We start from the raw sequence: 14668 nt of genomic DNA, 5'->3' as shown, positions 1-14668 counted from the left end.
CATTTTTGAGGTTTATGTCCAGGTGAAACATAAATACAAGGACGCCGATGGAGGAGTCAAAAAAAGGAAAGGAAAGAAAAAGCAACGTCACTCTTCCACCGTGTCAGGATCATATGACTACTATATCATATTTCCAAAATAAAAGCATTTTATCGTGAAAACAGTTATAACTACCTTATCATTATAGTTACAATTTTTAACCTATACCCAAACTACAACACAATCAATAAATTAGATACACAAAGAGTACATTTACGCAAAACTAAATCGCATAGTCTATGTCTGATAGCCAGCATAGCGGTGGTGATGATTTATTTTGAAGGTCCCAGTGTTTGTTTTGCAGAGTCGTTTCCGGGAATTGACGGAGAAGGACGGTGACGTCAGAGACGTTGGCCGCTCAGTCGTCGCTCGCCGAGCAAGAAAGATCTACCGCGCAGCTAGCTGGAGACAGCTACCAAAATATAACTGTCATTTAGTAGAAGGAGCTCTCTCTTCTTCTAGTATATCTAATTTTTTCCCCCCAGACACACTGTCAAGATGAAGAGGCGGATACACTTTGGTTCCGTGCTGTTTCCTTTGCTAATCTCATGTTTCTCTTCGTGCTCGGCGTTTTATCTTCCGGGTTTAGCCCCAGTGAGTTTCTGTGAAGAAGGCAAAGGTGGCGACGATTGTCAGGTATGGTCGCTAAATAATACTTGCATGTCATATGTAGTCCAGTGGAATTTTGCACAATTTATGTTTTGCATTTCTGTTTTAACACGTTGACGTCCCCAATCTTCGTTAGCTCCCAGTATTCCCTCCTAGGCCCCGGCTATCACCTGGAGTCGGCGTAGTGAAGTAACGTTCAGTTTCTCGTGGTGTTTACTTTGGAAGCTGGTGTCACATTTGTAATGAAGCTTCATTACACTCCCGACCATCGATTTTAATCATTAAGCCCAACTCAAATATTGACTCACTAACGCTCCCATTTGACGGAAATTTCCTGCCAAATTTACCTGATGACATCCAGGTTAAAGAAATAACATGGATCCCTTTATTTCCGTTTGGCTTAATTGTCTATTTGACCCTTTATTATTCACCACCTTCAGACCATCTGGTATAATATATTGTGGATATCCTCTAAACGACTTGTCACAGCCAGTATCGTATCCAGCCGACTGGACTGAGAGGCTGCTTTGTTTCAAGTTGCCCTGTAAACTCAGTGAAACAGGTTTTCTGTCCTTACAGACAGAGATCCAGCTTTATGTCAACCGCTTGGACTCAGTGGAGTCAGTTCTGCCTTACGAGTATGATGTGTAAGTACAGTTTAATTTATATGTGCATAGCTATGCTTTCCAACCGTTTTCTCTTTTGTATAATAATATAATTATATGTTAAAGGTTCCCATTTTGCAAAGACGACCAAGAGAAAAGGCCAACTGAGAACCTTGGACAAGTGCTGTTTGGTGAGCGAATTGAGTCGTCCCCTTACAAGGTCAGTACTATCAGAAAATGTCGGCCGATTAGATGTTGCATATTTATTTCGTAGTGTATACTTGCATAATACAGCACATCTTTCCTGCACTCATTACAGTTTATCTTCAATAAAAAAGTGGACTGTAAGCCGGTGTGCACAACTGAGTTCAAGAAAGGCAACAAGGGGGACATAACCAAACTGGATTTTCTCAAAATGGGAATGCAGCTGAACTATCAGCACCACTGGTTAGTAGAAGAGAAACATTACTGTGATTCTATAATTGTATAGGGGTTTTTCTACTTTTTAAAGTGATTTTTTGATTGTTTATTAAAGATAATATGTGACCAAAGTGCATCCCTTTAGGTATTCTTGTAAGATATCTTTTTAATAAAAAGCTTGAGCAGCTTCGATCGTTCACAAGCCAACATCAGCATTTTGCTACTTTTCTCAGTTAATCTAGACCGAGCTGATGCAATGGCCAGAATGATGAGGCTTAGGTCAAATTACAAAGTAGTCTGTCTGCACTTGCTCTGGCTTAACTGTATTAAAAATAGGCTTTCTAACAACTGTATTGCTAAAAGGTAGGGGGCTTCAAGGCAAATGATGTTTAAACATGTGTTCAGCCTTTAGATGACCTGAGCAAACATTGAGCCCAATATAATCCTGATTGTTTAAAGGAAAAATCATTCAAAGCTTTTTTTTTAAATCAATTTCGAGCCATGAAAACAACGGTAAGTTTTCGTTGCAAGTCTGACCTGACCAACTTGTTTTCAGGATCATTGATAACATGCCGGTGACTTGGTGCTACGATGTGGAAGATGATCAGAAGTACTGCAACCCCGGCTTCCCCATTGGCTGCCTTGTTACAACTGATGGCAGAGTGAAAGATGCCTGTGTTATCAATGTACGGTTGGTTTTTATACATTTAAAATATTAATTTCATCTAGCTTATAAGGTTTTCAATAATCAGTCACTCAATTCTGAAGTGGTATTTGACTGTTCAGTAAGTTATCTGTAGTGATGTAGGCTGTATGTGTTTCACCTGATTTTTTATATATTTATTTTTTAAAACAAAGTATTTTATTATTTTTTTTAAATGAAGAACTTCCAGTCCTTTTATAAGTGACGAGACCCAATTAGATATAACTTTCTTGGGATGTTTGTGTGAATAGTTCAATGTCACTAAAGAACCGTAGAAAGGTTGATCAGCTTTGCTCAACAAGCAGTACCGGTAGAGCAGCATGTTTCCTTCTGCTAATTGAACGAGGACGAAGGAGTGAACCAAATCGACAACTCGACTTGTCAAACAGTCAAGTCAGGAATGTTCTGCAACTTAAGCATTCCAGGTAGACTGGTTTCAGAACTTAAACTGTGATTTATTTCATAACAGTATCTATGACATAGAATTCTTGTAACAGAGTATTAAAGTATTTAACTACCCATTTTTGCAGTTGTTCAGCATATAAGATCCTCATTGGACGGAGGCAACTTGTTCTGATTTGAAAGGCCTCGCAATGGATATTAGGACAATAGACATATGTACTCAAAAATACAAACTCATGTATTGAACAGAGCCGAAACGGGACTCATTTTACACTCTTGAGTTTCATACGTCAGACCAGCCCACTTTAGATCACGACCTATTAAAATCATGTAATTATAATCTTACATTTGAAGTCTATACCTCTGTTCTGTAAAGCCTTGTAATTCATTGTTTTTTCCCCCCAAATATTTCCAATTCATTACAAGTAAGGGTTGCTCCATAATGAAAATGTAGTTCAACACAAGTGCACCAACATTATACAATAATTTTTTTTCCTTTTTAAATAATTTCAGAATGTATATTTCAAATAAGTGTTAACAGATATCCAAACCTTAAAAATGAAACAAAAACGGAAGTTATTAGCTTCAAAATATAGAATTAAAAAATAAACTTGTTGCTTTGAAAAACAGATGATGAGCTGTTTTTCAAAGCAACATGACCGACAGTAAAACATGAGTAAACCCTGAGCAGTGCACTGGTCTCTGCCACTTTGTTTAAGACAGTATCATTGACCAAAGACATGAGGATTCCTTCCTCAGTGCTCATGAGCATGAATGTGTCAAGTTTCTTCTGGTCAAAGTGCTCTCAAAAAGTCAGTTTTTAATAAAAATTTACTGTTGAAGAACTTCTCATATATTAGAAGTAATGCTTGATGGTTCACACACTGTTACAACAGCTCACCTGTTCCTTCTATACTGACGGAACCCCCCCCCCCCACCCCCCCCCCCCACCCCCACCCCCACCCCACCACTGGATCTGCTTCTGACACAAAGTCAAATTAAAAAAAATGTGGAATAGTCCCAGTCTTTCGGATTAGCCACTCTGGGCCTGATATTGAATATATCTTTCTTTTTCTGTCAGAATGAGTTCAACAAGAAAAACACCTTTTACGTTTTCAACCACGTGGACATCAAGATCACCTATCACAGCGGAGCACAGGAGGACTGGAGAGGGGCGCGGCTTGTTGCTGCCACACTGGAGCCAAAGAGGTAACTGCTGTTCGGTAGTGAATCGACGACACACCGTTGTCTTTAAAGAAGATATTCTGGTTATACAGCCCTGACATGCATGATATGTGTTTTGTGCACATCAGTATCAAACATGCCGATGCGAAGAACCCAAACTGTGAAGGAGGCCCCCCGATGGAAGTCCCTGGAGAGTTTGATAGCGACGTGTCGATAGTTTACACATACTCCGTATCATTTGTGGTGAGATTCCAAACTAAATGATTAATTATATGTGGCACATTTCATTTTCTATGGACAGCAATAAGATTAGAGACTATTTCATTCTTCTTCAGGAGAACAATTCCATCAAATGGGCTTCCAGGTGGGACTACATCCTTGTCTCCATGCCTCACACCAACATCCAGTGGTTCAGGTTTGAGAAGACTCATGATATCTTGTGCCAGAAAAGCACGATTCCTTTAAACGATCTTGGCTCTTGAAGCTTTTCAGTATTTGCAGTGTCTTACCCTTTGTATTTTCCCAGTATCATGAACTCCTTGGTTATTGTCCTGTTCCTCTCTGGCATGGTTGCCATGATCATGCTGAGAACCCTGCACAAAGACATTGCCAGATACAACCAGGTGGACCAGGTACTGTCATGGAAGTTGTACATTGATTCATAGAGTGAGATGTTCATTAGGCCGTCATGTTGCCAGCGTGCAAAGTATCATTCAGTGCCAGCAGCCTCTATCATTTGATAACTGTATTGATTTGAACACATTTTGTCACCTCGTTGGCGAATTATTAGATCTTCACTGAAATATTTGCATTGCTTTTACTTGAAGTTGAGATTTTTGTTTATGCAATGCCTGGCAAGTTTTCTCACACATATGTTTTAATTCTGCTTTGGGAAGTTTTCATTTAAATTGGACGATGCACAGAACCCCATATTATGTTTTGTCGCACTTTACAGGAAAACTTGGTAAAGGTTCCATCATCCAAGGGAAAAAACAGTGTGCACTATGTAAGCTTATTGAAAGGCTTTTCGAACAAACCCTTCTCGCAGTCATTTAATCAGGTGGTTGGGTGTGTGTGATTTTAGCAGTGGGGGCACCTTAGAATTAATATAAATGTGGTGTGGCGTCTTTTAACTGAAAGTTGATATTTCTAGAAACTCCCACGTTTCTAGAAAATTTTCAAATCAATCAGCTCACTGACGGAAATATTTTTCCACATTGAATTTGACACATTCCCTGAGGCTTTGCTTCATTCTTCTCTGCTACAAGGTGACATAATATATGTATATATAGACTGGTGGGTATTTAACATTTATCCTTTTTTTTTTCTTGGGTGTTTTTTTTTATTTTTTTTTAAGAGCCCTCATATCATTTGCAAATGTTAAGCATTTCCTTGTCTGTACCGCTGTTTGCCTACATTCCCAGGAGGACGCACAGGAAGAGTCTGGGTGGAAGCAGGTGCACGGAGATGTTTTCCGTCCCCCGAGGAAAGGGATGTTGCTCTCTGTGTTTCTGGGGCAGGGCACGCAGATCTTCATCATGACCTTCATCACTCTTTGTAAGGACTATTTTACGGTTGCCAATGTAGTTAAGCACATTCAACTACAAATAATTGTTGTATTAATAAAAGTAGAATGACAAATCTTAAGAATAATCCAAAGAAAGTGAGGTAAATTGCCACAGGGTGCGTTGCTGTGTTGAGTGCTGGCTTTGTTTAGAAGTGACTCATGTTGATGCCTTTCATTGGAGTCGGAGCCAGTAAAACAGGTCGGGTGCGAACATATTAAGACATTCAATAAGGTGGTGAAATGTAATTTTAAAAAAAAAGCCAGTGTAAATAACTCAAGTGCCTGTTCTGAAAACTTAAGTACAGCAAATATTAATATTGTTTTAAGCTTTTGTGTAAATTAAGTGATTATAATTTACAACCTTTCTGACATGTCATGATGAGTGTACCGATGACTGTTTGTCTTCTGCAGTCCTGGCCTGTCTCGGATTCCTGTCACCGGCCAACAGAGGGGCTCTCATGACATGTGCCGTGGTCCTCTGGGTTCTTCTGGGTACTCCTGCTGGCTATGTGTCCGCTCGTCTTTACAAAAGTAAGTGTGTCATTAGTGATTTCTTCATGGCAGATTATAATCTTAGGTGTCCACTCAGGCAGCGTTACAATCTGTGTGGCTCTGCCCATCGTGATCTCTTTGTTGTCTGTTTCTGTTGTCAGCTTTCGGAGGCGAGAAGTGGAAGACAAACGTCTTGCTGACAGCTCTGCTGTGCCCCGGGTATGCTCACTTGACACGTTCGCTTAGCTGCTGCTTGTTTTGCCTCATTTCAGCCTTTCACTGCTGGTGTCACTCTCTGATTCAACTCTCTAACACTGTACACTGAGGCTATCACTCGCACTTGTATTATGTTGCTCTGTGTCACTGTCCTTCATCCAAAACTTTCCCTCCAGCATTGTATTTGCAGACTTCTTCCTGATGAACCTGATTCTGTGGGTGGAGGGATCCTCGGCGGCAATCCCGTTCGGTACGCTGGTGGCCATCTTGGCCTTGTGGTTTGGAATCTCGGTGCCCCTCACCTTTATCGGTGCCTACTTTGGATTCAAGAAACCTGTGAGTTTGGTCTTTTAATGTACTCATTTGCCTCACTGAAGGTATTGAGATTAAATACTGTGCATGTGTGTGAATTTGTATTCTGCCTCTTTCTCTGATTCTCTACAGGCAATTGAGCAACCGGTGCGAACAAACCAGATCCCCCGTCAAATTCCTGAGCAATCCTTCTTTACCAAACCCATTCCTGGTATAGTGATGGGTGGCATCCTGCCCTTTGGTTGCATTTTCATCCAGCTTTTCTTCATTCTTAACAGCATCTGGTAAGACGTTGGGAATGTGGTTTATCTGCTCTCTCTAATTCTTATCCTGTCTTTGCAGTAGCACATAATGACTTCCCTTGTAATATTTACATTAACATGGACGATTTGTATTCTAGGTCTCATCAGATGTACTACATGTTTGGATTCCTGTTCCTGGTTTTCATTATTCTCCTGATAACATGCTCTGAAGCCACAATTCTGCTCTGTTACTTCCACCTATGTGCCGAGGTACTTGACTGTTAACTCCTTAATTTTTGTCTCATTTATCAAACTGTGGTTCTCATCTTATCCCGACTTCAGATTGTGGGATGGTAACGTGTCGTTTTGTGTTTTTTGTGTCAAGGACTACCACTGGTGGTGGCGTTCCTTCCTCACCAGCGGCTTCACAGCGGTCTATCTGTTCATTTACGCCGTGCACTATTTCTTCTCAAAGCTGCAAATAATTGGCGCGGCCAGTACTATACTCTACTTTGGATACACCATGATTATGGTCCTAATCTTCTTCCTCTTCACAGGTGAGGCCTTTTGTCAAAGTCTCTTATAAGCACATTCTCTCTGTGTTTTATTTTATTTGCGGTATTGCAAAGATGTTGTATATGTGCAATACATTATTTCATTTTTTTGTCTTTATTTAACGAAATGTAGTTAAATGTCTGTACACATAAAGTTGTCCTTCTGAACAATATGCATTGTAAATGATCAATGTAGACACTCCCATAGTTACCTCATAGGTGTTGTTTGCTCAGTGTTTTGACACCAGTTCACCTTCAGGAGCAATCAAGATCCTGTTAACTTCAAATATAAACCAGGACACTATTTGCACTGTTGAACTTGTGTTTTTTTTTCTTAAGCACTAGAAGTCAAGTAGCAATAATTTGAAAAGATCCTTTGTTTTGAAGCATAATCATAATCAGAGGGAATTTTTGAACAGACGTCAGAGTCGCTTTTGGTCAGAAGTTGTTTTGTAGACTTATTTGGGATCGTTTCTACTGTCGGGTTTGACAAGCAGGAGCCCCGTTTCACCAGGGACTCCCTGTTTTTGTTCTTTTGTTGTGTAGATCAAACGGCACATCCACCAACGTTCACTCTGTGTTATAGATGAATATACGTCTATATGCTGTCAGTGTTCTCGAACATCTTTGTTCATACAGGAAATCCAGCTGTGTGTCTGAGGTGGTACAGATCCTCTAACACATGTTGTTACAAAGCTGGGATGAGTGGAGCATTGTTGCTTCTTTTGTCTCCTTGTTAAAGGATTGACACATGCCGAGGTGCCAACATCTCTCACTGGCCCTTTCAACGTTTTTTGGGGGGGGTTTTTTGCACCTCACCTCAAGTGATGCCACGGGAACATGCGGAAAAGGGATAATGTTAAAGAGTAGATAACAGGCGAATACACGCCTACTCTGCATGTCTTCTAAAAATATGCAGCATGCCATGATGTCGGATGATGACATACTTTATGGTGCTATTCTGCCATTAGGCCAGATAAAAGTTGGGCTCGTCACTGCTGCACTGTGACAGTATCTTAAGACAGAGCTGCGAGTACGAAAGGGATGAAATGTCAAAAGATTATCACCAAGAAGTAATCCAAGGATTCATGGAAAAGATTATCAGTTTCCCTCCTTGCTTTCAGTTTTGATCTAAATAATCCTAATCTTTCTCATTTCCCTCTTGTGTTGTTGTCTATCTTATTCACCTCATCCCAGCGTTGCTTTGGGATTATGCTCCATGTCCCCCATTGAGCAGTCAGATAGGACTTTTATACCCAAATGAATTGATCCAGGATTTTTACCACGTTTTTTCAACTCTGAGCTCAGGCAGCCATGTTCCTCCTGTGACAAGTGCTGCAACTACGAAAGCTTTCCGAGCTGTATAAATTTGATAGCTTTCAAAATTTTGGTGGTCTTTTAGTGGGTGTTTAATATGTTTAACAAAGTCCCATTAACTTATTTAAGCTGTGTACTGTAGAGATGCGCAATCATTTCTTATTTGTTTCACCTGCTTTTCGTTTTCAGGTACAATCGGCTTCTTCGCTTGCTTCTGGTTTGTAAACAAGATCTACAGTGTGGTCAAAGTGGACTAGAGGACCGGGGGAAGGACTGGAGTCCTTGGTGTCTCAGCGCTGACTACCTTAGTGCTGTTTGTGTGATAAATTGGTCTGAGTGGACCTGAACTGAAACCATCTTTTATCATAACAGAAAAACAAAAACAAACCCTGAAGAACAGAGCCCGTCCTCTTCTGTGCTTTAAACCTCAACCTGTTGCTATTTTCTTGATGAAGTCTATAAACTTTTGTGTTCACTGTTGAGCAGTAATATTTTGAATTGCGCCTTGAAAATCATTTGAGGTTTCAATGATTTAGATGTGATAGTGAGCAGCTTTCGGAAAATGTTTTTACTTTAATTTTCTAAAGAAAGTAAAATGTTATGTATTTTGCTTTTCTACTCCCTCATGGCTAAATGTTTTTTTTTTTTTCTTTACTTGTTATGTTGGGGAAAAAAAATTGTACATATACTGTAAAAAGAAGAGAGAAAGTGAGAGAGTGCTACTTAAAGATTGTCACCGTTAAGGAAGTTTTCTTTCAAATTTTCTTTATTTTTGATTTTATGGTTTGAGAAATGGGGGGGTGTAATTCTTCAGTCTGTATTGCAGTTAAGAAATTATATAAAACACTGACATTGCTATGATACACCCATTTCTTGAGTTTTATAGCTACATATTAGGTTGCATCGCATCGAAGGGTACACATGGTGAAGGAGCACATCTGTATCGTAGAAATGTTCATAAAGGACGATCCCTCCATGACCTGCTTGATTTGTTTGGCCATGGAGGAGATTCTCAGTTAATCAATAAGTGATTCAGGAGCTGGCCAATTAAATGCATTTGCACCATTTAGATAAGTGGTTTGTGGATCTGTTGACAACATACAACACTGCTTCTTTTTGCTTCGAGCAGTGAGGAGCCACCACCAGGGGTGATAACATTTTTATGAATAAATGCAATTAATTCAACGAAAGCTTTACACTCATTTTTAAGTCATTTGATAACATGTTGTCAATGAATCACTGTTTCTTATGTGCGTTAAATCCTGAGTCATTCTCATCTTGTGGCTTTACCACTGCATTGACTGCTGTAACTAAAAAAAAATGTCAAGTGATTTTTGGCACATTTTTGGAATACAGTATAATGTTGCACTCAAGTTTCATACAATTTGCTTTTATTAAACAACAGACAGCAATTAAAGTTGAATAAAGGAACCAGAAATAATACAAGTCACAAAAATATGTACTTTAAAGCATTACTTCTCTTATGTGCTGTCACAATGTAATACACATAATCTTTAATGGAGATTCTGACAAATTTATTATACAAGTTTGATTGTCACCTATAATGCTGCAGGCAGGATTTACCCAGACTTCAAATCCATTTAAAAAATGTTAGTTTTTTCTCAATTACAGCTATCACAGTCTAATAAGAATACACCAGAAACATCCTGATCACTCGGCCAAACAATACTTGTTTTTTCTAAAAGGTATAAAAACTTGACAAAATCCAAACACAACACTCTTTAAAATAATGCACATATTTTTTTTTTTATCTCTCTGTGCTCATGAAGACATTTAGGCTCCATGAATTGACTTTCTCTGAGATTAGACTCAGATTTGTGTGCTCTTAACCTCTCCTTGGCATGGCATATATATATATATATATGTATATATATATAAAACCTTGCATTATCAGGAGGTATCTTTACAAGTGTGTTCATTAATCTGTTACATAAGATGTTGCTGCATGCAGCCTACACAAAGTAACTGGTGCAAAGAGTTCACTGGAATGATATTTATCTGTTTCTTTAGTATAGTTTTTTGTTTGTTTGTTTTACTACCAAGAGTACTTAAAAAGAAGCCTGGCAATACAAAGGCAGTGAATACTGAGTCTAAACATATGGTGGTACATTGAGGTAATGTTACCACATCTGTTAAGCTTCAGCTAAAAGAAACAAAGGACTAACATCTGTGTGTCTATCCAATTGTATGTTCTGTAACAGGCACAATGAATCACATTTCTACTCTTTTTTTTTTTTTCTTCTTTTTTTAAAAGGCGCTTTTGAGAATGAGAAAAGTCACTGCGACAGGTAAACACACACATGTAATTTCTGCTCAACAACAAAGGGGCACTACAAACATTTCCAAAAGCAAAACCCTGAGTTCATAAATTGCAAACAAAGATTGTTTGCACACTAAGACTTTAATATCCCAGACCCTCCTGGAGGGTCAAAGTTTAAAGGGGATTGGGTAGTTGTGCAGAAATTGCAAATGAAAAAAAATAATTATCAGGGACATCAGTGGCCAATAATTAAAGCAAACCTGTAAAAACACCATGACCAACATTGCTTTGACAAGTCAAGGCCAAGTTAAGCTTGAATGGTTTGGATTGGGAACAATTTCAATGCCCATTTAGAGTGACAGTACAATTATTTGATACATCTAAAAAATACACGGTTTATACAGGTTAAATCAGCAGCTGCAAACACTGACTTCCGAGGCTTCTAGCTCTTAAAACAGCATTTATATATATTTATCAACAAACAGTCTTTTTCTCACGACCAGTTCTGATCTACAATCGTAAAGGAACAGTTACCAAACCAGGTTTACGTATACATTTGACCTCACATTAATCCATCCAAATAAGGGTTATAGTGGCTGGAGGCCATGGGAAGGTTGCAATCCACCAAAGGACTGACATGAAAAGACACACAATCAGCTTGACACACAAATTCACAGATGAGATGTTTTATCACTTCATTTAACCCTATGACAAAATAGTACAAAATGTTTTTTTTGTGATCAGGTAGGTAGTATTACTGTCAACAACCCCAGAGTTATGTCACACTGTTTAGAATATTACCTTATGCATGAACGCAGCACCGCAAACTCCTCAAATAAGAGCAATAATGTTCAATGAGCATTCAAGTCCGCTCATGTGCTCCGTTTGCTGTGGACCGTAAGCTCTCTTTCAGAGCTGATACTGGTGGAGGTGGTGTCTTTCCGGCTGTCTCTCGACTTCCTCTCAAAGGTGGGAGAGGAGGATGTTGTGCACTCTTCCCAAGTTCGAAGAGGGAAGACTCGAGCGGCCAGGCTGGGCAGGTGAGGGTGGTTTGCCATACGGCCCTCGGTCGTAGTGAAGCAGCTCTCCACAGCAGAGCTCTGGTTGGTGCGGCCCTGCTTGCAGAAAATCCCACAGAGCAGAGCCAGGAATTCTTTCCTCACACTACGGTGCATGTAGCCATAAATGTAGGGATGTAGGCAGCACTGTAAAAAGAAGAGTACAAGGGCAAGGGAGGATAACCACGGGGGAACAGCTGCTCTGGTGCTCATAGATATCGTGTTCAGTATGCTGTAAGGACCCATGCTGAAAATATATGAAGCCATGATCACAAAAACTACACGGGCGGCCTTGCAGTGGTAATGGAAACGTCTGTGTTTGATACGAACTGGGTATCGTTTTGATGAGCAAGGGCCTTCGGGTGAACTGGATTGCTGGGGCTGGGGCTGGGGCTGGAGTTGGAGCTGGGGTTGGAGCTGGGGCTGGACATGGGACTGCTGCTGTGGACTGCTCGGTCCCTGGAAGTCCTGTGGGCAAGGTTGGGAGTAGGATTGTGTTTGTATGGGGTGCACAAGAGCGTTCTGTCTCCGGGCTGCTCTGAATACCATCCAGTAGCATCCAAGCATGATGAGAACCGGCAGCCAGAATGAAAAAGTGGACACCACAACAGAGTAGGAGAGACTGGACGACCACACAACAGAGCAGATGTTGTGATGACGGTCAAAGTCTATCGCTCCCCAGCCGTAGAGAGGAGGTGTGCTCTGCAGGAAACTTAGCACCCAGGTGCAGATGATTAGATTTGTGCCCAAGTGAGGGGTCATACGGGTGGGGTACGACAGAGGGTGGATAATGGCCAAGTAGCGATCCACAGAGACAACTATGATAGTATTGACCCCGGCAAATGCAAAAAGATGCATGAGCACCACCAGAGCCTGGCAGAGCCGAGCGTCCAGCGGCCAAACACCCGGTACCGTGGCTGCGATGACAAAGGGCATGACTAAAATGGTTTGAAGTAGGTCCGCGAGGAGGAGGTTGAGGACAAAGCGATTCGCCACGTGAAGCAGCTGGGGCTTCCTCTGGAATACGAGCAGGACGACCACATTCCCAAACAAAGACACGCACACGATCAAAGATATGAGCACCATCTTCACCACACTGTTAGCGGTGGAGGACCAGACTGGACCCTGGCCGGCCCTGGAGACGCCAAGCTCCCGCGGAACATCGGTGAAATTGGTGCCCACCGTGGGCTCCTCAGAACTTGACATTGTTCATCTGACATCAGCGGAGTGTCGACGTGAAGTCAGGTCAGTCCCATCTTGATGAGGAGAACATCAAGAGAGGTATTAGTTTGCTTTGAGAGCCATGACTTCGAAATCCAAGATGTGTTTGTTAGAAATCATCCACAGCATGTGATGACAGCAGTCCAGGAGAGGAGACTCATCCACGGGCAGCTGCAGACCATCAACACCGATTCCCTGTTCATCGTGATCACTGATTAATCCCTGAACGTTTCAGCCACCGCATAGGCCTGTTTCTTCTCGCAGCCCACATCTGCACAATGGGGGGAAAAAAAAAAAAAAAAGCCATTTTGCCGACAGTTAAAGTGCCACCGTTCAAGCCACCAGCCTCGACAGCGAATGTCCAAATGCTTATCTCTAATTAATGTATAATACCTGCAGATGATCAGTCATGCGGTGTTTTTCGGCGGAGGAGGATGCTCAGTCTCCTGCCTCTCGTTTCAGCCTTCAGCTCCAGTCGATGGCAGCGCGCTTTCACGGCTCAGCGAGCAGACGCTGCGCGTCTTCACCCAGCGGGGGTCTCTCATCCACACCGCAACGTCTCTGCTCTTTTCGGATTTCATGGCAGATCAAACATTTATTATTTTATCAGCCCCCGATCCCGCGCTCGGCGGGTCTTAAGGCTACTTACGGTCGAGTCCTGTCTCCGAGGTGTCAGGGAAATAACAAGGACACCTGCACAGAAATAACCCCACCACCACCACCACCAACACCAACCCCAGCCGGAGCCTGTCACCGACCCCCTCCCATCCCCGCTTCCCATTTTGTGCGTTTCATCATCATCCAGCTACATTTTTCTCCTTTCTTTTTTTTTTTTAACGCTGTGTTCAATTAACCCATCCCTCTAATTGGTGGAATACATGCATGTAAAGAATATCCTACTGGACACATTTCCTATCCTACTACACAGTACATTTGGTTGATACAAAAAAAAAAAAAAAAAATCTATCCTTGATAGATTTTACTTCTCCCAGAAGCACAAAAGGCTGGATTTCCACGTACGCATAGTCCTCAGGATCTCCTTGGTAACAAGTGATTCAATCAGACCGCTGCTTATGTGATCTTCACATAATAGACGCTTGTCAGGGCAGAGGACGAAACAGGACTTATGAAGTCAGTCCTGCATGGCAAACATCCCAGCATTCTGCACACAGAGCTTTTTTAAATGACCTGCATATGGTTTGTTTAAAGAATAACCTAGTAGATCACTAGATTTCTTCAGGCAGGGACTCAGTTGTGTGGGTTTTGGATTTATATACCCTTTATGTCGAATGAGAAGCATCATAAAGATGAATTCACATTTTTTTCATTATTCTTAATATGTTAACAGTTCTTATTCTTTAATATTCTTATTTTCATATCTCTGAGCATCTTTCTGTACTGCTTCATCCTGGTCAGGGTCACGGGATGCTGGAGCCAAGCTGTGG

At 41.1% G+C, this 14668-nt stretch overlaps 2 protein-coding genes across 3 annotated transcripts; one reads left to right on the top strand and one right to left on the bottom strand.

The window, feature by feature from the left end:
• The first annotated feature begins 363 nt into the window (after positions 1 to 363).
• tm9sf5 (transmembrane 9 superfamily protein member 5) lies at positions 364 to 10114 on the top strand. 2 transcript variants are annotated; one of them, XM_080465799.1, is made up of 18 exons: positions 364 to 675; positions 1228 to 1295; positions 1380 to 1473; positions 1573 to 1700; positions 2230 to 2359; positions 3860 to 3987; positions 4092 to 4206; positions 4299 to 4378; positions 4490 to 4595; positions 4919 to 4969; positions 5388 to 5520; positions 5942 to 6061; positions 6184 to 6241; positions 6415 to 6574; positions 6683 to 6834; positions 6951 to 7062; positions 7178 to 7349; positions 8853 to 10114. In XM_080465799.1, exons 1-18 carry the CDS (start codon positions 538 to 540, stop codon positions 8918 to 8920), a joined length of 2013 nt encoding a protein of 670 aa, XP_080321925.1. In that variant the 5' UTR covers positions 364 to 537; the 3' UTR covers positions 8921 to 10114. The 2 variants fall into 2 exon arrangements, with proteins under 2 accessions (XP_080321925.1, XP_080321926.1); XM_080465800.1 differs by lacking the exon at positions 4919 to 4969.
• An 819-nt stretch (positions 10115 to 10933) lies between these two features.
• On the bottom strand, positions 10934 to 13706 carry gpr101 (G protein-coupled receptor 101). Its single transcript, XM_080465837.1, has 2 exons — positions 13617 to 13706; positions 10934 to 13494 (listed from the first exon to the last, which is right to left on the bottom strand). The coding sequence occupies exon 2, from the start codon at positions 13206 to 13208 to the stop codon at positions 11817 to 11819; it is 1392 nt and encodes a 463-aa protein (XP_080321963.1). The 5' UTR covers positions 13209 to 13494; positions 13617 to 13706; the 3' UTR covers positions 10934 to 11816.
• Positions 13707 to 14668: the final 962 nt, after the last annotated feature.

Source organism: Lipophrys pholis (genome assembly GCF_963383615.2).
Source record: "Lipophrys pholis genome assembly, chromosome: 6".
In the NCBI taxonomy this organism is placed as follows: Eukaryota; Metazoa; Chordata; class Actinopteri; order Blenniiformes; family Blenniidae; genus Lipophrys; species Lipophrys pholis.
This window is presented reverse-complemented; position numbering and strand designations above follow the sequence as displayed.